Consider the following 23,954-nt stretch of genomic DNA (forward strand, 5'->3'; position numbering starts at 1 on the left):
AGATAGAGGCGACCATTTCGAGCAGGATGCCCTTCGAATTCAATGTAGATTTTTTTTAAAAATAAAGACAAAATCTTATGAAGGGAGTTTGCTTTTAAGAAAACATTTTTAAAAAATATTTTTATTCAACATTGCATCATTACGAACGAAAGAGGCATGAAACAATCTATCCATCCATTATCTGCACCGCTTATCCTCAGTAGGGTTGCGGGAGTGCTGGAGCCCATCCCAGCTATCTTCGGGCAGTAGGGCAGGGGACACCCTGAACTGGTTGCCAGCCAGTCGCAGGGCACACATAAACTCACTCGCTCATTCACACCTCGGGACAATTTGGACTGGCCGATTAACCTGACATTCATGTTTTTGGAATGTAGGAGGAAACCAGAGTGCCCGGAGGAAACCCACGCAAGGACAGGGAGAACATGCAAACTCCACACAGGAAGGTTCGATCTCATGACCTCAGAATTGTGCCACCGACGCGCTGTGCTTGAAACAGTCTAACAACAATACGAGGTTAACAATTTTCAAGGGAACAGAAGGTAATGCAGAATAACAGAAAACAAAAACTGCAAAGTTAAAATCAAAATATAAGTTACGACATATTACTCAACATGAGGGAGGGATTCTTACGTATATATCATACCTGTCAACCTGTATGTTTTTGCCGTATAAAGTACGTTTATTATGCATTTTAGGACTTGTATGACGTACAAGAAAATCTGTACGGAAAAACGCAAATTTGTTAATTATGGGCACCATCCGGTATACACCGACTATCACGAAACTGCAAATCAATCAAGTCAAACGAGTTTGAGTTGTGTAGTGAAAGGAAGTCCGTCTCTTTTTACAGAACCGGCTTTTTCGGCTCAACTCAAGAGAGCCGGCTCTCAAACGGCTCGTTTGCTTTGATGCATTACATTACGAATTATTACGTTGTATAAAGAAGTTAAGAAAAAAAGGAAGTATAAAAGGAGAAAATGAAAAAAGACAGGTTTCTGGTTATCCCTTTAATCAGTATATCACCAACAATAATTTAAAGCAGAAAATGAATTCATAATTTGAATAATAAAATTCTACTCAATTATATATGCATGTATATTATCGTTCTACAGTGAACGTCCAAGCTACTTCATTTTTGAACTTTTTTTTATAATAAACCTCATTCATGTCGAGCAACTCAGTATCTCACAACAAAATGTTAATTAACTATAGAGGGCTCCGAGCTTTGTGCTAAAAATAGTAACACGGCTTCGTTCCGCCATCTCGGAAGTCAGTCGATTACAAGCGGTGATAGCGAGAGGAGCAAATATTTACTCAGTTTGTCTATTTATTTACTCAACTAGCTTCGTTTGTGTACGGATTTTGTCCATCCACACTATGGAAAACTACGTGGAGAGTTTAGACAAGCAAGCACGCGAGCGGTACGCTGCGAAGTTGCATTTTATTGGAAAATTGGATCCCTACAAAATTAAAAACAAGGACCGGAAGTCTGATCCCGATTTGTTGCCGTGTGTGACTTACATCGAACTTGTTAACTATCTTATTTTCCACCCAAGTCCCTTTTGTGAACTGAAGGATTTTCAAAATTAGTATGGAAGCCTACGACAGATTTGTGTCTGGTTGGGTTCGGGATGTGTCTGTGCACACAAGCAAAGGTGATGAAAACAAGACTGTGAAAGGGAAAGTTCTACATTCTCAGAGTTTGTCTCAGCCAAGTTTACAACCATGGATCATTGTTGACAAGTCATCATCGATTCTGTGTGCCCATTGCAACTGTGTTGCAGGTTTAGGGGAATGTTGTTCTCATGTTGCTTCCCTTTTGTTCTATGTTGAACAACCCGGGAAAGACAACGCTTCTCCGAACGGCGCACCGGTGGCTAAGTTAGCTTAGCTTTCGGGGGCTTTAAGGAGACTCTCTTTCCCTGAAACCGCGTTGAATTTCTCCACCAAAATAGTGAACGAATGAGAAACGGAGTTTTGTTCGGTTTTTAAATGTCGTTTTCGGCGAAATACCTCACATATATGTTATAAAAGTAGTTTGGGGTCGTCGAGCTGTTGTCATGAAGTACACATGTCCCATAACCTTTTTAAAATTTATTTCTACATCATAAATAATTCAACTTACCAGTCAGAAAGTGGTCGGAACAAACACGAACACAGTCAAGCTTTGGCAAATTCGACCGGTTGATAGCTGCCAGCCACATTCGTCTTCGCCGTTGACTTTTCGCCTGAGCTTCAATGCCCTGATCGTAAACACACTTCGGAAGTCTAAAGAAGCCCTTCCCACCCTTTTCCCCTCGGCTACAACAGCCAACAATAACGCACGTATTCGGCATTACAATGTAGAATCTAACTGGTTCGCTGAACAATAACAATGAAGTAAAAAGCTTTGTTGACTTCCAAAATGCCCGCCAGCAATGCATTGTGGGTAATCTTAGGACGTCAAAGCACTCTATATGCTACAAATGATAAAAAACAATCACGAGCGGTTTTCTTTACGGGAATCCGGAAAGCAAGGACCTACAATCATCTAAAGGATATGAGATCAAAACAAAAACTTTGTAAGGAAGATGCAGAGCAAAAAATGTGACTTTTTCAAGAATTTCACTTGAGTTACGTGCAAACAACGGCTAGCGGTCATTAGCATAGCTCAGCGATTGGAGGAGATTTTGTAGCGCAGGAACAAATAGGTGGCCACGCGGATGAGAAGAAAAAAAATTCCCAGGACAATAAAATCCACGTAGAGTTTGGCGTCCTCCACATCCAGCAAGTGTATAATTTGTTGCGGGTCCTGGAAATTACATTGCTCCACGTCGCAATGAAGATCGCTTCGGTTCATGCCGTAAATGGACAGGATCACGCCCTCGAAGCCGTACCTGCGAGGGAAAGATAGGGTTTGCAACTCACATAACCGGGCCGGAGATCGAGACGGGCCGGATCTCTTTAAAAATCCAGAACCAGAAATAATTCCCTTAGTTTATACTTTTTTGTTTCGCGTTTTTTGTTTTGTTTTCCCCCAGAATCGAATCGATGTAGTCATATTGAGGACAATGCAAGACAAGAACATGTGTCAATTCGAGTTAATTTTTTAAATTTACTATTTTTCAAAAGGAGATAATATATTATTTGTTACAATCTATTATACGCACAATTTTTTTTTTACTTCTTTAAGCGTAAATGTTTTATTTTAATGATCATTTTTTTAGAATAACATACTGGACTGTCTCAGAAAATTAGAATATTGTGATAAAGTTCTTTATTTTCTAAAATGCAATTAAAAAAACAAAAATGTCATACATTCTGGATTCATTACACATCAACTGAACCATTTCAAGCCTGTTATTATTTGAATATTGCTGAATTTGGCTTACAGCTTAAGCAAACTCAAAAATCCTATCTCAAAAAATTACAATACTTCCTCAGACCAAGTAAAAAAATAATTTTATAACAGCAAAACTAAATCAAACATTTGAAAATGTCCATTGATGCACTCAGTACTTGGTTGGGAATCCTTTTGCACGGATTACTGCATCAATCCGGCGTGGCATGGAGGCAATCAGCCTGTGGCATTGCTGAGGGGTTATTGATGCCCAGGATGCTTCGATAGCGGCCTTCAGCTCATTTGCATTTGTAGGTCTGGTGTCTTTCATCTTCTTCTTAATTATACCCCACAAATTCTCGATGGGGTTCAGGTCAGGGGAATTAGCAGGCCAATCAAGGACAGTGATGCCACGGTCAGTGCACCAGTTACTGGTGGTTTTGGCACTGTGGGCAGGTGCCAGATCATGCTGGAAAATGAAATCCTCATCTCCATAGAGCTTTTCAGCAGATGGAAGCACGTAGTGCTCTAAAATTTCTTGGTACACAGTTGCATTTACTCTGGACTTGATGAAACACAGTGGACCCACAATTTCTCTGTCCATAACATAAAAAATAATACTTTATCGGCTGACATGGCTCCCCAAACCATTGCTGACTGTGGGAACTTGACACTGGATTTCAAGCAACTTGGATTTTGCTCCTCTCCAGCCTTTCTCCAGACTCTGGCGCCTTGACTTCCAAATGAAATGCAAAACTTGGTTTTGTCTGAAAAGAGGACTTTGGACCACTCTGCAACTGTCCTGTGCTTCTTCTCCATAGCCCAAGTCAGACGCTTCTTCCGTTGTCTTGAGTTCAGAAGTGGCTTGACCATGGGAATACGGCTATTGTAGCCCATTTCCCGGACACGTCTGTGAACTGTGGCTTTTGATACCTGGACTCCAGCTTCAGCCCACTGTCTTTGAAGCTCCCTCAAATTCTGGAAGCGGCTCTTCTTCACAATTTTGTTAAGGCTGCGGTCATCTCTCTTGGTTGTGCAGCGTTTCCGGCCACATTTTTCCCTTCCAACAGACTTTTTGTGGATATGCTTTGAAACTGCACTCTGTGAACAGCCTGCTCTTTGAGAAATTTCTTTTTGTGTCTTACCCTCCTGATGGAGGGTATCAATGATTGTCCTCTGGACAGCAGTCAGATCAGCAGTGATTTAGTTTACTGAACCAAGCTGAGTGTTTTTAAGGCTCAGGAAACCCTCGCAAGGTGTTTCGAGTTAATTAGATGATTCAGGTGATTAGTTGAATAGCCTACTTGTATACTTTTTCATGATATTCTAATATTTTGAGATAGGATTTTTGAGTTTTCTTAAGCTGTAAGCCAAATTCAGCAATATTCAAATAATAAAAGGCTTGAAATAGTTCAGTTGATGTGTAATGAATCCAGAATGTATGACATTTTTGTTTTTTTAATTGCATTACAGAAAATAAAGAACTTTATCACAATATTATAATTTTCCGAGACAGTCCAGTATGATAAAATCTCGTGGTGGTTGGAGCAAAGACACATCGAGAAAATGGGGAAGCTGTCCAGGATACCCAGCTCTTTCAGGAAGTCGCCGAAGCAGTCCCGGGAGTAGAGAAACAGGACATTCTGGAAGTTTTTCGTGATGGAAGGCTGAGGAATGATGGTAAACCCAGGATTGTGAAGATCCGATTCCGGAATACAAGATCAAGGTTGGCGTTTCTCCGTGGATTCAATCGGGTGAAAAGTACCTTCCCGACGTTGTCTTCTGGATTTGTTTGTCCAGATATGACACCAAAAGAAAGGGAACGCGACAGGGAACTACAGGACGAACTTAAGCGCCGTCGGGACGAAGGTGAAGTAAACATTATTATACGGGACGGGAAAATTATTGTCAAGCCGGGACTTGCCTAAGGTCGCCTTCGCCTTTATTGAACAGCCCCTTGATTCATCTCATTAATGCCCAAACTTTGACTTCTAAGGCAGATGACTTGATCTCGTACATCAATTTCTACACCCCTGATATTTTGGCAATTACAGAAACTTGGTACTCCGCTGGTGACACAGGGCCAACTATAGAGAAATATCAGTCCATTAGAACTGACCGTAAAAATGCCCAACATGGAGGAGTTTTGCTCATGGTTTCTCATTGTATAGCTGTGTTTTCTGTCGCTAATTATCAATTCGATAGAATTGAGTTATTGAGTTGTGATATTCTTATTTCTGGGGTGAAGCTGAGAATAGTGCATGTATATCGCTCTGGTCTGAGCTCTTTTCAGGCCAACGTCGCTATGTTCGAACATCTGAATTCTATTTTTGATACTAAATTGCAAATTCTACTTATGGGTGATTTTAACTTTCCTGACCTTCACTACAGTTTTCTTCAAAATTCTGATACTAATCTAACTTCAATGTTCAAAAACTTGGTTTCAAATGCAGGTTTCTTTCAGCATGTCGATAAACCAACCAGGGGGTCCAACGTATTAGACCTTGTGTTTTCCACTGACAGATATCTGATTAAAAACATTGACGTTGGGCCGAGTTTCTCTACCAGTGATCACGATTCTGTTACTTTCCAACTTAACCTGGCTCTTAAAAAAGACACCGCTGCTCAGAATTACATAAATTTTAAAGACTGTGATCTACATGGCATGAGATACTTTCTGTCTAGTGTCAACTGGTACCGCTCTTTTGATAATTGTGGGAATATTGAAGAAATGTGGGCAATATTTAAATCTGTTGTTTACACTTTGTATACATACCCTCAGTTGCTGTTACACCTCACGTCAACCGTGATATAGCTGAATTGCATAGGCGAAAGCAGTTTATTCACAAGCTTTATAAACGTGATCAGTTGGCATACTTGGAAAGTTATCAAGATGCTTCAAGGGAACTGCGGAAGGCCATCAGGCGGGAAAGGGTGGCTGAGGAAAATAAAGTTTTAGAGGCTAATAATACTCGTAAATTCGTTTCATACATCAACCGTAAACTAATTTCTAAGGCATCTATTCCCAACCTGAAGGCATCTGACGGTACCGTTGCTACAGATAATGCTGACAATGTCCGTATATTAAATGATCAGTATGCCAGTGTTTTTGGTCGTGACAATGGTGTTTCACCCGACTTTCCCAGCAGAACTTCAGCTGTTCTAAATTCTGTGGAACTTTCAAAGGAGTTAATTCATAGATACTTGATAAAACTTCCCAGCAAATTTTCAGCCAGCCCTGATAAAATTCCAAATTTCTTGCTTAAAAAACTTGCTGACTTTTTATGTGAACCATTATTTTACCTGTTCTCTAGATCTTTTGAGGATTCACAGCTGCCTGAGGACTGGCTTAGTGCTATTGTCATACCGATTTTTAAAGGGGGGAGCAAAACAAGTGCAGCCAACTATAGACCAGTTAGCTTGCCTAGCTGCGTCTGTAAAGTGTTTGAGAAAATTATCTCAGAAGCCATTTGGAAATTTATACAGGAACACAATCTTTTTACGTTTAAACAACATGGGTTTAGGTCCGGACATTCTACCATGACTAACTTAATAGCTCATTTGAATAATATTACCAGTATGTTTTTTTGTTTACAATATGGCTGGTCATGTTGTTTACTTAGACTTTTGCAAGGCTTTTGATAAAGTGTCTCATAACAAGCTTTTGCAAAAACTGAAATGCTATGGTATTAGGGGAAAACTGCCTGAATGGATAACAGCATATTTGTCAAATCGTAAACAATGCGTACAAATTGATGATGTTCTTTCAGCGTGGTCGGAAGTTTGTAGTGGGGTACCGCAGGGCTCAGTACTAGGACCATTATTATTTCTGTTATTTGTGAACGACCTACCTGAGGCCATTCAAAGTAGTGACATCTCAATTTTTGCCGATGATGCTAAACTGTCAGCTTTCTTACCAAAAACCCAGGTGACAGGAACAATTGATTCTCTCCAAAATGACATTAAATCAGTTTTTCTTTGGTCCGAAAAGTGGCAACTGCAATTGTCATCTCATAAATGCTTAGCACAGTCGTTTTTACATGGTTCTGTTCCGCTGTATAACATTAATGATCATGATTTGCATGTTGTTACTGAACATAAGGATCTGGGTGTCACTCTTACTTCAAACTTAAAGTTTATCACGCATATCGCCAAAATTACCAACAAAGCCAATAACATAGCATCAAACATTTACAGAAACTTTTACAACAAGAACCCAGCATTCTTAGTTCGAATGTTTTGCGTTTATGTTAGACCCGGGTTAGAATATAACACAATGTTTGGAACCCTTACTTACTCAAGGACATTAACCTACTGGAAGGAGTTCAACGACGGTATACGAAGCGGATACCTGGGATGCACAGCTTGTCATATCCGGAAAGACTACAAAGACTGAACTTGGACTTTTTGGAGCTCCGTAGAATTCGATTTGATTTAATTTTTGTGTTCAAAGTACTGCATGGAATGATCGATGTGCCTTTTGATCAATTTTTTGAGTTCTGTCGTGTTGATGGTTTACGTGGTCACAGATATAAGTTACGGGTGCCTAGACCTACCAGCAACTTGCATGGAAACTTTATTTCTTTCAGGATACCAAAAATTTGGAATTTTTTGCCTGACTGGGTTATTAGTGCAAATACGGTGCAAACCTTTAAGCAAAGGTTGGCAGAAACAGATCTGTCAAATTTCCTTAGGGGAGGGGGCGTAAGGTGACCATATTTGGCCATGCTCACTCTCAGCATTAGTTTTTCTTTTTGTGTCATGTTTTGATTAATGTATCCAACAATACCTTCAATAAACATTTCATTTCATTTATTATCATTTATTCCAATTGTATTTAATTTAGATAGGTAGATTGCTGGTTAGGGGTAGTGCAGTCAGGACGAGATCGGCAGAGTATTTAGAGGAGTTGCTGAATGTGGAGGATTGGAGAGACGTGAGAGTCGAGGCGATCGGTGGTATGGGGAGAATAACAATGTTGGGTGATTTAAAAGCAAAGCCTGTGGAAACATCTTAGGCGCAAGATGCAGTGAAAGAAATTAAAGATAGGAAGGCGCCTGGGTCGGATGGTTGTACTGCTGAATGTTTGAACAAAGGTGGCACGGCTATGGTTGACCCGTTAGTAAGCTTGTTGATTGTATGCTTTTTAAGTGGTGTTGTTCCTGTTGATTGGTGTTGTGCATGTATGGTGCTATTGTACAAGGGTAAAGGTGATAAGTGTGATGGTAGCAATTAGAGAAGTATCAGTTTGTTGTCTGTGCCGGGTAAACTGTATGGAAGAGTCTTGATTAAGAGAGTGAGAGAAAAAACAGAGGTGGTGGTGATAGAGGAGCAGAGTGGTTTCCGTAAAGGAAGATGATGTGTGGATCAGGTGTTTGCAGTAAGACAGGTGTGTGAGAAATATTTTGCAAAATGTAAGGATGTTTGTTTGGCTTCTTTTTTGTAATAAAATATACATTCATATAATGTCTTTTACTGCGATTGGCTGGCAACCAGTTCAGGGTGTCCCCTGCCCACTGCCCGATGATTGCTGAGATGGGCTCCAGCAACCCTGCGACCCTACTGAAGATAAGCTAATGTGTAGCTAATGAGATGAGATGAGATAATGTCTTTTAGTTAGGTATGTCATTTTAATTGTTTTTAGTTGCTTTTTTGTTTTTAATATGATTTCTTGTAGTTACTTATTTTCTTTAATGGGAGTTTATTAAAAAAGGAACAAATTCAGAAATGGAAGTTTATTAATAAGGTGCCAAAGTTACCTGACATAGGAGACGTAGGAGGTCCACTGCAGGTAGTACGGAATAGTGCTGAAATTCACAAAAAATCCAGAAAAGAGGATGATGGGGATGGCTGTGATTGGTCCAGCAAAGGTCGCCACCTGGGAGTTATCATTGATGACAAAGAAATCAAATGAATTAAAGAGAAGCCTCTAACCATAGCGAATCCAGATCCAGAAGGTGAATATCTGTCTTTTTTAGGTTCTTTTCGTCCACCATTTTCCTTTTCCGGATCTGGATTTTCTATTACAGAAAGTTTGACCTGTGGTGAAGGAGACACCACCCCGATGAGCAGGCCTAGAGACTGTGCCACCATCGGGATGGCTGTGGACAAAGCCAGGAACAGCAGGAACCGAATCGCTTCTGGAGGCTGGCTCGTCATCCAGTAAACGATACTGCAGTACAGGACTGGACAGATAATCTGCAAGAGATTATCATATTTTTACTCGTTTACTACTATTACTACGGAATTCATTCTTTTTGGCCTCTTTCTGGTGCCACAAGACAGAAAAGGGAGGATAGAAAAATCCAGCAAAACAGTTAGCTAGCTAGAAAAAACATTTGAGGGCAACTAGACATATATAAATATCTAGAAAAAGGGGCAGATAGGAAAACCCAGAAAAATTACATGTACAAAGAAAATCCAGATACAAAAGCAAAAAGATATAAAAATCCAGAAAGAGGTCACTTAAATAGAAATGAGAAAAGCTGATGATTCATTCCCCAAATCCCCAAAAAGGAAGGATTTTTCTCCATAAAGGGCAGAAAAAGGACAGTCAGATACACAGAAAAATCCAGAAGGGGGCAATAGACTGCTTGAAAAATACTGTAAAGGGGCAGATAGGTAAACTTAGAAAAATACATGAACCAATAAAGATCCAGCAAAATAGACAGTTAGGTAGATATAATATCCCAAAAAACAGCTGATAAATTGGATAAAATATCCAAAAGGGGCAGAAAGATCGAGTGTCCTGTAATAAAAAAATCCAGGGGGAAAGACAGATAGAAAAAATCTAGCAAAAATGCCAAAAAAGAAAATCCATAAGAAGGTCAGAAAGAAAATTCCAGTGTAGGACAGATAGATGGTAAAATCTGGGAAGAAAAGACCCAATCCAGAAAGACAAAATCCCCAGGAGGGGAAGGCAGAATATAAAAAACAGGCAGATAAAAAAAAATCCAGTAAAATGGCAAAAAAGAAGAAAATTCCAGGAAATGGGCAAATGGAATACAAATGCAAGAAAGGAAGAAAGAAAGAAAGAAAAAAAGAACAAAATATATATATATATATATATATATATATATATATATATATATATATATATATATATATATATATATATATACAGGGAGTGCAGAATTATTAGGCAAATGAGTATTTTGACCACATCATCCTCTTTATGCATGTTGTCTTACTCCAAGCTGTATAGGCTCGAAAGCCTACTACCAATTAAGCATATCAGGTGATGTGCATCTCTGTAATGAGAAGGGGTGTGGTCTAATGACATCAACACCCTATATCAGGTGTGCATAATTATTAGGCAACTTCCTTTCCTTTGGCAAAATGGGTCAGAAGAGGGACTTGACAGGCTCTGAAAAGTCAAAAATAGTGAGATATCTTGCAGAGGGATGCAGCACTCTTAAAATTGCCAAGCTTCTGAAGCGTGATCATCGAACAATCAAGCGTTACATTCAAAATAGTCAACAGGGTCGCAAGAAGCGTGTAGAAAAACCAAGGCGCAAAATAACTGCCCGTGAACTGAGAAAAGTCAAGCGTACAGCTGCCAAGATGCCACTTGCCACCAGTTTTGCCATATTTCAGAGCTGCAAAATCACTGGAGTGCCCAAAAGCACAAGGTGTGCAATACTCAGAGACATGGCCAAGGTAAGAAAGGCTGAAAAACGACCACCACTGAACAAGACACACAAGCTGAAACGTCAAGACTGGGCCAAGAAAAATCTCAAGGCGGATTTTTCTAAGGTTTTATGGACTGATGAAATGAGAGTGAGTCTTGATGGGCCAGATGGATGGGCCCGTGGCTGGATCGGTAAAGGGCAGAGAGCTCCAGTCCGCCTCAGACGCCAGCAAGGTGGAGGTGGGGTACTGGTATGGGCTGGTATCATCAAAGATGAGCTTGTGGGGCCTTTTCGGGTTGAGGATGGACTCAAGCTCAACTCCCAGTCCTACTGCCAGTTTCTGGAAGACACCTTCTTCAAGCAGTGGTACAGGAAGAAGTCCGCATCCTTCAAGAAAAACATGAATTTCATGCAGGACAACGCTCCATCACACGCATCCAAGTACTCCACAGCGTGGCTGGCAAGAAAGGGTCTAAAAGAAGAAAAACTAATGACATGGCCTCCTTGTTCACCTGATCTGAACCCCATAGAGAACCTGTGGTCCCTCATCAAATGTGAGATTTACAAGGAGGGAAAACAGTACACCTCTCTGAACAGTGTCTGGGAGGCTGTGGTTGCTGCTGCACGCAATGTTGATCGTGAACAGATCAAAGCACTGACAGAATTCATGGATGGCAGGCTTTTGAGTGTCCTTACAAAGAAAGGTGGCTATATTGGTCACTGATTTGTTTTTGTTTTGTTTTTGAATGTAAGAAATGTATATTTGTGAATGTTGAGCTGTTATATTGGTTTCCCTGATGAAAATAAATAATTGAAATGGGTACATTTGTTTTTTGTTAAGTTGCCTAATAATTATGCACAGTAATAGTCACCTGCACACACAGATATCCTCCTAAAATAGCTAAAACTAAAAAAGCCCCACTCCAACTTCCAAAATATTCAGCTTTGATATTAATGAGACTTTTGGGTTCATTAAGAACATGGTTGTTGTTCAATAATAAAATTAATCCTCAAAAATACAACTTGCCTAATAATTCTGCACTCCCTGTATATATATATATATATATATATATATATATATATATATATATATATATATATATATTAACAGCCCAAAAAGGTGGATATTCCAGGAGAAGAAAGAGCAAGTCCATAGCAAAGGATAAACTGAAGAGTTCCGGGAGGGTACACAACCATCGGTCCCATAAAAACAAGGTGCTGCAAATCTTACCTGAAAGGGGATGTCCGCACAGCTTTTGGCCATGTAGTAGGCATTGAGGCTGTACCAGGAGTTCAAATGTTCCCTGACAAAAACCGACATCTCCAGAGGAACTGGACAACAAAAAGCCCAATTGGTTCTAAGCGTGCCACCTTAATGAGTCCCTCCACCTTCTGCATTGCTCACAAGTGAGGACGGTTGGCATCAGGGCGCCAAACATCAGGAACAGCATAGAGAAGAAAAGGAAGCCGGTGTTGTTGAAGGCGTGTTGGGCGTCGTTTCCGATATCGAGGTAAAGGAGACCGATCAAGATGCCGATCACGATGTGGGAGGCCACTTGGAGGTGGGTCAGAACCTTCATAGACCGTTCCCTCAATCACAATTCTCACAATAGTCTCAGAACTCTTTGGGATGGAAAAGTCTTACCGCGTCTCTGCATATGGATACCAGGTTTCTTTTGAAGAGGATGTAGAACTGTTGCAAGGTACTGGTGGCAAAGTCTCGAGCATTGGGCAGGGGAGCCAATGACTGCGTAAAGAAATGTTTATCAAAGCACTTTTTTTAGTTTTGGGGTGGGGGGAGTTATTTAATCTATATTCTATTATTTCTTTAATTTTTGAATCAGTTATTTTGAAAAATATTTTTAGTTCATTTTTTTAATGATTGAAATATCATAGCAAAAAAGAATAATTTTATTTTATATAATTCTTTTTAAATTTTTACATTAATTTTGTGGTTCATTTTAATTTTTTATTTTATTTTATTTTTTTTATAAGTTTACATTCTTTGTTTAATTTATTTATTATCTACTCATTCTTATAATGTTTATTTCTGTATAATTTTTATCCGCTTGAAAGCATGATTAAATTGCAACGTTTTCATTTCCCAAATACTTTTTATTTCATTTTTACATTTTATTTTAATCCTGTATTTAAAAAAAACCAATAACTAACTCATTTTCATCAATAATATTATATATTTTCTATACATATAATTTATTATTTTATTGACTGCATAAAGAAATGTTAATCAAAGCACTTTTTTAGTTTTGGGGTGGGGGGAGTTATTTAATCTATATTCTATTATTTCTTTAATTTTTGAATCAGTTATTTTGAAAAATATTTTTAGTTCATTTTTTTACTGATTGAAATATCATAGCAAAAAAGAATAATTTTATTTTATATAATTCTTTCTAATTTTTTACATTAATTTTGTGGTTCATTTTATTTATTTTTTTCTTTAATTTTTTTTAAGTTTACATTCTTTGATTAATTTATTTTTTATCTACTCATTCTTATAATGTTTATTTATGTATAATTTTTATCTGCTTGAATGCAACGTTTTCATTTCCCAAATACTTTTTTTTTAATTTTTTAATTTTTTTTAACCCTGTATTTCAAAAACCCAATAAGTAACCCATTTTCATCAATAATGTTATATATTTTCTATACATATAATTTATTATTTTATTAATTTATTCTCATCTTCCATTTTTCATTCTTCTAAAATGTATGCAACATGTATTTTTACAACTTTTTTCATTTTCAAAAATAAAACACGTTATTTTATCCTCCATTTTTAAATTAAATTCCATATTTTTATCACTGTATTATATTGTATTATTTTTGCTATTTATTGTTTAATACATTTTCTAACTTGTTTTTCATTTTATTTTTACTTTTTAATTAAAGATAATTTTTCATTTTTTGTTTAGCATAAAATTATATTACATTGTTTGTTATAATGTATTATTGATTTCATTATTTCATCTTTTTTATACAAATGTATGTATTTATTTTTTTCATCCATCCATCCTTCCACACTCGGCACTGCTTATCCTCAGTAGCATCTAAATTCAAGTAATTCAAATACAAATTATGAACTTAAAAAAAAATGTTTTTTTTCTGACATCTGAAATCTAGAACTGTTCCAAGTCTTCGGGATGTCTTACCAATTCGCTATCGGAGGAGTGAGCGTCCTCTCCCCCCAAGTTTCTCTTGCTGTCCTCACAACATTGACTCCCTTGTGCTGCCTCGAACAAGATGGCTTGCATGTCCCCGTGCGTCCCCGTCGCTACTTCGATGACTTAAGGGGGAAAACGGGTCAATAACAGGCCAAAGAAAGGAGACGGGTTCTCGCAACACTCACTGAAATCGGCCGGGTTGTAATACTGAGGGCAAACCAGGTTGAGTTGGCTCAGGTGAGGGATCAAGTGTTGCACCGTCCCCTGGTAGATGCATTGGCCTTGACTCAGGATGTACAACTGATGGGAAGAAGAGAGCAACTTCAGCTTGTAAGGTGCCAAATTTTAAACAAAGCACAGGTACCGCAGCTGCTTCCCTCCCCCAACCTCACAAACCCTAACCCTTTAACCCTAGCCCACTCCCCTCACTACTAACCTTTATCTTTCACCCCTTAAAGGGATACCCAAATTCTAAAACATCTAAAATGTGAGAAAATAAGACATGTTTTTGTCATAATATCTATATACAGTATATTTCATTGGCATATTCCAATTATTTTCGAGATAATGCATTTTGAAAACAGTCAGTCTCGTCTTTGAAAACCTGAGCTGTGACGTCACGTGAAGAACACCAGCACCAAAGCAAGCCAGTCACCATATTGGTTTACATAATAATTAGTCAAAAGGGTTTATAGTTTTATAAGCACGGTTCTGGTAATTTTTGTGAGAAATGCTTAGGCGTTGTGTCGCAGGTGGGTGCAGCAATGGTACAAACAAAAGGCGAGCAGCCAAAATGCGGCAAACTGGCAAAAATAAGTGTGCTAAAAGGCTAGGTAGTCAGGTACACGGAAGGCTAGCTGGTTGCTAAAAGGCAGAAACAAAACATGCAGAAATGAACATGCAGTAAGCAACCAGGATAACCAAAGCCAATAACAAAAAACTACCATGACAACAAACATAAACCTGGCCAGGGAAAAACAATGTGCATTGCAGGCTACCCAGCTAGCCAACTGCTATCGGAAACTGGAAGCCTACGGGATCCCCATGCTAATGAGGAGCTATCAGTACGATACTATATTAATTGCAAAACAACCAGTGAAAAACACAAAAGAAAAAGTCGCAATCACATACTGAAAAGGTAGGCGAAGGTAAAAAAAGAACACACGCTGTTCACGACGGCAGGTAAACTTACCCCACGCAGCTTTTGATGATCAAAGCACGCAACTCGGACAAATCAGTCAGAAGTCCCCCAGCGACAAGGTAAGCAAAGTTTCCATCATTCCAAGCGGAAGTAAGTGTTATGGATTACTATGATCGCCGTCTGTTTTTCAATGGGACGCACAATTGTTTTGATTCCTTGTTGTCATCCGATGACGTCACAGCTCGAGGGAATATCGGGTCAAAAGTCAACTTAAAAAAGTTAACTTAATAATTTCTCGAGTTCCATGGCACGTGGAATATTTTGAAACACATCAACATGATTGTCGGAACTCAAGCCCCTTAATCGAACACAGTAACCATCACCCCATCCTCCCAACCCCCGAACCATTGTGAACTAATTTAACAACTAACCCCCTATGCTTAAACCCATAACTCCTAACCCAAATCCCTACCCTCTAGCGCCAACCCATAACCTGCTAACCATAACCCCCTAATAACTCCTAATCCTACCTCCCTGACTTGAACCCCTAGTGTCAACCCTTACCCCAAGGGGCAACCTAACCAACAAACCTAATTACTTACTCTATAAATTCCAACCCTTATCACTAACCCAGAAACCCTGACCCTTAAGTCCACCCCAATAACCTCCTATCTCTCTAACCCTAACCCTAACCCACTAACTTAATGTTATCCCCCTAAACCTATAACTCCTAACCTACACCCCTAACCCTAACCCGAACCTATTACCCCAAACCCTCACACCTATCCCTAACCTAGGAACCCAAATCCAAACCCCGGATTGTTGTAGAAATTGGAGGTCCGATAATCGAGAGAAAGTCTTCTCATAAGTGGATAAAAGAAATAGACAGAGAGCCAGCCTCGTTACGGAGGGAGATGTCACTTTATTGATGCGTCAATAAAGATCTCACAGAGCTAGGAACATGACAATGTATTTAAAGCTGGTAGTGACGATTAGGCTTCGATTGAGTACACCCCAAAAGGCGGTCCTGTATCACGTATCAAGTACAGAGCGTCCCGTCCCTTGCACGCTATCTTCAAGGAAACTTAATGTCTGCCAAGAGTATCTTCAAGGATGTCTACCCAGCCTTTTCCCACAAACGTAAGCAAGTCTTTCTAAATTTCCACATGTATGCAAATCCATTCTACATTTGCAAGTGTATTTTCCACAACAGGATGTCCTAATCTTAACCCCATAACTCCTAACCCTAGCCTCAATTCCTAATCCACCAAATTAACCCTTAACGCTAACCCTTAACCTTAATCTTCTCAATTATTTTCTTTCAAGCCCGCCCTCGGAAGAAAAAACTCCCTCGTGCAAGCCCCCTTACATAATATTGGTGGGAATTAAATTAAGATTGCTCTATATTAACGGTGGGCAGCACGGCGGAGCAGTGGTTAGCACATGTGCGGCACAGTTCTGAGGTCATGAGATCGAACCCCCTGTGTGGAGTTTGCATGTTCTCCCCATGCTTGGGTGGGTTTCCTCCGGGTACTCCAGTTTCCTCCCACATTCCAAAAACATGCATGTTAGGTTAATTGGCCGGTCCAAATTGTCCCTAGGTATGAATGAGCGAGCGAATTGTCTGTCCCTGTGTGCCCTGCGACTGGCTGGCAACCAGTTCAGGGTGTCCCCTGCCCGATGCCCGAAGATACCTGGGATGGGCTGCAGCGCCCCCGTGACCCTATGGAGGATAAGCGTTGTAGACAATGGATGGATGGATATATTAATGGTAACAATTCACCATGCCAAATCTTTGCTGCTCTGCACATTTTCGCTGCAGGAATACTCCAGCGTCTTATCAGTGTAATTAGGTTGTAATGTCTTTAAGTGACAGCTTAATTTTTTTGGCTTTGTGCTGTCCGCTGCCAATATTTTTAACAAAGCAAGCGCACCGTTCTTTGCTCGGCTCCCTCTAAAGTCGCAGTGAAGTGCTAAGGGAGGATATTTTTGTTTGTCTCCTAACCTTGTCTCTCCTCACCTGTCCCCGCATCAGTGTTATTTTTATTTCTTTTATTGGGTCACTTGAGCGCAGGCTACACTGAATGTCTACACTTCATACTCTATGATTATACCCGGTGATTAATGTTCTGCGTGGAGGTTAAATGTAAACAAAAGACTCTGCCACAAAGAATGTCACTGCCTCCTAGTGTAGCGGAGGTGCAATTGAACTTCAATGCAGTAAAGTTGAAAAAAGAGGTTCCCTGAAGTCAAGCCTGATCATATATTGTGGTGCCCCATGTGTAACACAAACTCTTGACTTCAGATCTTAAAACACAGAGGTTTTTCTTACTGTGTTGGTCTTGATAGAAATTTGAAACTCATCTCTTCAGATGAATGAATGATTTAAAGAGCGAATTAAACCCAAAATCTATTACCTTGTCGAACATTTGAAAGAGGTTCCCGCTGGGCTGATGGATGGTGCAGATGATGGTCCGCCCCCCTTTAGCGAGACATTTGAGGAGAGAGATCACCTGGATGGACGTTGCGCTATCCAACCCACTGAGACACAAATGCACAAATTCAAACTGATTGTAGACTGAGTCAAAACGTACCTCACTCGAAATATCAATCTGATTTCAGTTTCATAGACTGGCCTTCAGTTTTTTTTGATTGACTTTCAGTTATACTGAACGGCTTTCAGTTTTATAGAAAGGCTTTTAATCTTATTGACCAGCTTTCAGTTTGATTCCGTTTCATTGAACGAAATTTAGTATTATTATCTCGCTTTAAATTTAAGAGACTAGATCTCAGTTTCATAGACCAGCTTTCAGTTTTATGGACTAGATTTCAGTGTTATTGATTGGTCTGCCTTACTGAAGGCTGCCTTTCAGTTTCGTAGACTCAGTTTTAATGACTTGCTTACAGTTTTATTGACTGTTTAAGATTTATTGACCTTAATTTTCATCTAACTGAAATCCGGGCAACAAAACTTAAAGCCAGTCTATGAAACTCAAAACCAGCGTATAAAAAGTAAATTCAGTCAATAAAACTATGAAACATCCTGGACATGAAATTTTGGGGTACATTTGAAAACTTTGAATAAATGAAAACTTTATTTCCAACATTAGAAAATAAAGATGGGACAAAATCAATTACATTTAGAAGCTGATTTTGTAATTTGAGAGAATTAATAATTGAAGACGTCCTCATGGAACATCATACCTGATGGGCTCATCGAAGAACATGACCGGTGGATTGTTGACCAGCTCTAGACCAATGGCTAACCTTTTGGACTGGCCCCCCGACAAGTTGTCCGTTCGGGTTTTAGCACAGCCGGTCAGACCCAAAGAACTCAGAACTTCATTCACCTGTGACCAACCAGGAATCGTAATCAGCAAAACAATCCCAAAAGCGATACTTGACATGGGAAGACTTACGATTTTCTTCTTGACGTTCATGGGCTCGTTGAGTTTCAGATTGGCGGCCACCTAATATACAGAAAACAGAGGGTTCCATTTTTTAGGGTTCAATATTTATTCATTTATGTATTTATAATTTATTAAATGCAAGTGCTGGTTTTGAGACAATACTTTATTTTACTTTTCTCGCTCATTTGGATCCAGTTGCTGCTCGTTTCCTGACTGGTTCCCCTCCTATTTAAGCTCAGTGCTTTGATTCCCTCTTTGTCAGTCCATCAACAAACCTCCGCACTTGCAAGGCAAGCGTTTTGACTATGGGTCCAGTCTGTTCCGTATCCTGTATCGATCCCTGGTCTTAGCCCCGTAGCCTGTATCCTGTCCGGTATCCTGCTCATTATCGATCCCGCCTGTCCAGTATCCTGTATCTTATATCAATCCCTGATCCAAGCCCCGTTATTCCGTATCTTGTATCCAGTATCGATCCTGTCTGTCCCGTCCTCACTTGTATCCTGCTCGTGTGTCCCTGACTTCCCAATCGTCTCCGACCACTTCACCTGTTTTGTCCAACAACCTCGCCCAGATCTCCTGCTCCGGCTACTTGACCCAATTTTGCACATCGACCACGCTCCGATCGCCCGTCTCGGCTACTCCACTCGTTTCCGCATTCAGACCACGCTACGATCTCGTGGGCTTCCTGCTTCTCCTGCCCAGCGATCGCCAAATCGCTGGCATTAGTTTTCCTGCACCTGACTTCTCCGCTTCCGCAATAAAGCTTGTTGTGAAACGTTACGCGTTTGGGCCTACCCTCTGTTCTGGCTCTGATATTTTTTGTTCATTTTCAGCACTTTTTCCATTGTTTTTAATACTTTTATTAGTTTTTATAACTATACCATCATGGCCTCCTTGGTGGATAGGTGCGGCATAAGCACATCGCTTTGCATGATGTAGCAGGACATCTTTTGGAATTTTTTCAAGTCTCTGGGATGACCGTTGACCAGGATTTTGCCCCTCATGCCCGTCTCCCTGCGAAGGATTTAGACCAATGCAGAAAAACCCATTTGGAGGACTTGCGTCCCAGCCCGGCCTTTATACCTGTAACCCGCCAGGACATTCATCATGGAGGATTTGCCGGCTCCGGAAGGTCCCATGATGGCGGTGAGCTCTTTGCTGTTGAATTGCCCAGATAGACTCTTCAACAGGGTTTTCATATCTGATCCAGAGAAATAGAGAATGGAAAAAAAAATATGGTTTATTCATCTTACAGTATGATACCGATATTGCAGCCCGGACCAATATCAACCAATCTAATATTTTCACTACAAATTTTCTAATAATGAATTTGGAGTCCAGATTCAGGTTCGGATTATCAGATGTAATCTTAGTCCTGCTCCCCTCAAATTGAATTGAAATGGAAATATCTGATATCAATATCAGATCAGACCAACCCTAATAATCTTCCAAGAACAGAAACAGGAATTGACTGTAATAATGGGAGCCAATAATGGAATTGATCAAATACAGATATCTTGGGCTGATACCAGAATGAAATTAAAATTGTTCTCTTATCGCCGCCCTGCACAAGCATGCAAAACTCTGAAAATATATATCTTGAGACTTTTGCTATTGCACCACTTATTATTGCACTACTGTTATGATGCACTGTTCTTTCATTGCACATCTATGACTTAGGTCAGTCTCTAAGCACTACTTTGTCATTATATCCTAACAGTCTTTATTTTTATTCTCCTTAAAGTATTTCTCACATGTTTACCCTGGATTGCCATGTCAATGTTTTACTATGTTGATATCAATGACAATAAGGACAATTCAATTCAATAGATGCAAGCAAATCAACATTGTTATTGTTATTCTTATATTATTGTGATAATAATAATAATAATAATATTTATAACTATTAATTGTTGTTATTGTCATAATTGGTGTATGAATGATATTTAGTGATTACTAGCATTATATGGTTAATAGATGGGTAAAACTAAGATGAATTAATCTGGCATTATAACTCTTGTTATGATAATTATTTTTATAACATTTATGCAACTATTATTGTTATCAGTAGTAGTATTGGGATCCAAATAATATAAGTGTGCAGATGCCTTATCTTTAGATCGGTCAAGCTAATAATTAAGCTTATTATTATTTAAATGACTATTATGACTAGTATTATATTGTTGTTGTTGTCGTTATCATTATCAACTCTTTGTCTATTCCTATTGCTATTGTTGAACATTGTTATTATATAACTGTCACCATCATATGCAAATCCATCACTATCTCGACATATATTTATAAACAAAAAACTATGAGGTGGATAAATATGTAGGTGAGGATAGAAACTAGTAAAACACAAACAAAAACTAAATAAATGGGGATACAATCACATAGATATACAGCTTCAAAAGAACTCAAAACAGAAGTATGCTTCACATTTCAGAGTTAGGGTAGACAAGTGGGAGCTTGATGCTGGAGGCATCTGGCTCAAGCTCCTGTACCTTGTCTTTTTGATGCAAAGATCAGGACACTTAAAAATGATGGTCCTGCTGCCTGGGTGCGGACCCCTTAAGGTAGCAGGTCCAAAGATACTTATATACCGGACAACACACACCACATGGCAGTCAGTTTTACCATGAGCACCCAAGAGAACTATGTTATCATAATACTTTATTTTCTACATGTATATACACAGAAGAGTTAACTGTGCGACACAATTATTAACAGAGTCAAGGGGGTAGGATTTAATGAGCATATGCTTCTTCCTACTCCCTTTCGAACATGTACGATAACATTGTGTGTTTTATTTCATTTTTTAGATTTGTCGTTTTGTTTTTGCTTTTGTTATGTTATGTTTGAAATAAAAGCTTCATTCATTCATTCAATATTGGATCAGGTCAACTCTTGAAATACTCTGGAGTGGAAACTGGGATTGAATGCTTGTACATGAGCACCAATGAAATCATTTTTTTCCCCCAGAATGATATTCAATATTGGAACATTTTTCCGAGAGTTGGGTAATCTGGGTTCTGTTTGCTCGGCAATGACTTAACCTGACTTCCTGCAGCAGGTCCTCTCCTGGATGGTGTAGGACAGATCGCTGAAGTCCAAGTTGACGGCGCCCTGGCGCGGCAATTGGCTGAGACGTTGAGCATCATTGTTGTCTACTTTCTTCAAAGTGGACATCGAAAAGATGCCCAGTTGGGGCTGCGCCGGATTAGCAAGGTCGGAGCCGTTGTCTCTCATTTGGAGGCAGCTGGCGGCTCGGTCCTGCACTTTCCGGAACATGCTACAAGGTGGCAATCGGCGTGATAATTTCTATTAAACACTCAATAACCCTGACATCAAAATATCGGAAAAAAAAAACCTTAGTTATATGCCTAGCGGCTAAAGATAACAATAGCAGTAAGCCAAGCGGATAACATGAGTGACTAGAGAAGAAAATGGTGGAAAAAGTGCCAGATCTCTGAAGAACAGAATTTAGCGACATTTGCTTGCATTAGCAGCTGTGGAAGAGTGATTTACACAAATAACAATAGCGACAATCCATACCCTGCTGCCAAGTGGGTAATCTCAGTGGCTACAGAGGACAAAGTGGGGAAAAAAGTGGAAGAGGCCTGAATCACATGATCTTCGCTTGCATGGGCAGCTGAATGAAGCCTGTAAAAAAGCCAGTGAAAAACCCAGTGAAAAAGCCAATGAAAAAGTAAGCATGAGCAGCTAACAATAACAATACAATAAAAACAAATAAAATAAATAAAATGATGTGAAAAATTTATAAATAAAATTAAATAAAATGATATACCATTAGAGGTGGGGTGCAACATTTTAAAATGTAAGGTTTTAATCATCACTTTAAGTAGAAAGATTGTTGCAGAGTAATGCATGATTTAAACAGGCCTGATAAAAGTAAGATAAAAGAAGATGGAAAATAAAGCACTAGGGCTCTTTGAACTCAGTTGGGCATTGTTAAAACATACTTAATAGAGAAAAGATTTTTGAGGACAGCTTTAACTACGCACCACACCTTTAACATTAAAATTTGAGTAAACTTATATAATTGAATCCAATGAAAGAGAATAGAATGGAAATAAAGACAAAATTAGAATGACATTAAAATAACATTGAAAAATAATTACATCAAAACAAAAATATAGTATGCGTAATGTATGATTTGGCTGTAATCCTGGGTGTTTCTCAACCAATTTGATGAAATGAATCTATTCACTGCAAATATCAAATAAAATATAAAATAAATATTCATAAATAAATGTTTAAAAAAAGGCTATTTTCACAAATCTTTCGCCCAGGTTTCTGGGCTCTGTTTTGGCACATACAATTAAATTCATTTATTTATTATTATTTTTAGTATAATAAATGAAAAAATTGTCCACCCATATATTCAGTCAATTCAACTTCCTAAATCCCTGTAAATATGGTTTATTTTATGTAATAAATATGCTTTATAAAGCTGTATTTTTTAAATAATACGATAAAAACTGTATACTTCGTTTATGTGTGCATTTACCTATGTATTAAAAGATGAAAGAAGTGCTAAATTCAAAGACTATGAGGTGAATCTCTGCTCTATGATGTCTTAAAGATGCTGTGATACCGTTTTTTGTTGATGCATATACATTTTTGAGAGTTTATTCTTTTATTCTTATTTTGGAACGATAATCATATGAATCTAGCATAAACTCAGAAGTAATCTGGTTTATTGAATTTGTATTTGGATGGAAGTCATCTTGCAGAGGAATTAGCAACCTGAAACTCCTTACAAATATGTAAATCTTCAATTTTATACAGAAAAGTAAAGTTACCTGAAAGAAAGCGATGTTCCACGACGATCATCGAAAGCTCTGATTATCAAAGATACTTAAATGCACCCCTCTAAGAACACTTGGGAAATAAATATATTTTCGTCCCTTAGGACGCTAAAACGCGACTTTTCTTGTGTGTGTTTCCTGTAAATGTATCCCATCCTCATCCTGCTATGATATTATATTCTTTGATCGTTCAACGTAAAGAATAAAAAAAAAGCTAACGTCACTTCGGACTTGATGTGACACTTTCCTAATATCCACATTTCATTTTTTGAAAAGAAAATACTTTCAGGTCAAGTTGTTTGAGTTTTAAATCAGACACACAAAATAGATAAACATAACAAGTAAAAATAAAATTGTAAAATGGCGTGTGACGTCTGGTAGTGACGTCAGGTATATGTCTACAGTTTGTTCTTTTTAAGGTTCAAGTGCAAAATTTGAA

General features: G+C 38.8%; 1 protein-coding gene across 1 annotated transcript; it reads right to left on the bottom strand.

Annotated features, from left to right (window-relative positions):
• Positions 1–2,079: 2,079 nt before the first annotated feature.
• LOC148356947 (ATP-binding cassette sub-family G member 4-like) lies at positions 2,080–23,800 on the bottom strand. The gene is made up of 16 exons (XM_088347691.1): positions 23,510–23,800; positions 22,239–22,346; positions 21,740–21,975; positions 19,767–19,884; positions 19,565–19,697; positions 18,693–18,743; positions 18,478–18,623; positions 17,691–17,814; positions 14,318–14,432; positions 14,121–14,254; positions 12,596–12,697; positions 12,356–12,524; positions 12,182–12,282; positions 9,359–9,517; positions 9,079–9,197; positions 2,080–2,876 (listed from the first exon to the last, which is right to left on the bottom strand). The coding sequence occupies exons 3-16, from the start codon at positions 21,972–21,974 to the stop codon at positions 2,651–2,653; spliced, it is 1,932 nt and encodes a 643-aa protein (XP_088203817.1). The 5' UTR covers position 21,975; positions 22,239–22,346; positions 23,510–23,800; the 3' UTR covers positions 2,080–2,650.
• Between the last annotated feature and the right edge of the window lie 154 nt (positions 23,801–23,954).

Source organism: Urocampus carinirostris, chromosome 11 (genome assembly GCF_059441175.1).
Source record: "Urocampus carinirostris isolate Australia breed hairy pipefish chromosome 11, RoL_Ucar_1.0, whole genome shotgun sequence".
Classification (NCBI taxonomy): domain Eukaryota; kingdom Metazoa; phylum Chordata; class Actinopteri; order Syngnathiformes; family Syngnathidae; genus Urocampus; species Urocampus carinirostris.

Coding starts and splice junctions, on each gene's coding strand:
- LOC148356947 (XM_088347691.1), bottom strand. CDS start 21,974: ATGTTCCGGAAAGTGCAGGACCGAGCCGCCAGCTGCCTCCAAATGAGA. Junction 17,815..18,477: donor TTCTTCGATGAGCCCATCAG/GTATGATGTTCC, acceptor TTTGTGTCTCAG/TGGGTTGGATAGCGCAACGT. Junction 12,283..12,355: donor GATGCCAACCGTCCTCACTT/GTGAGCAATGCA, acceptor TTTGTTGTCCAG/TTCCTCTGGAGATGTCGGTT.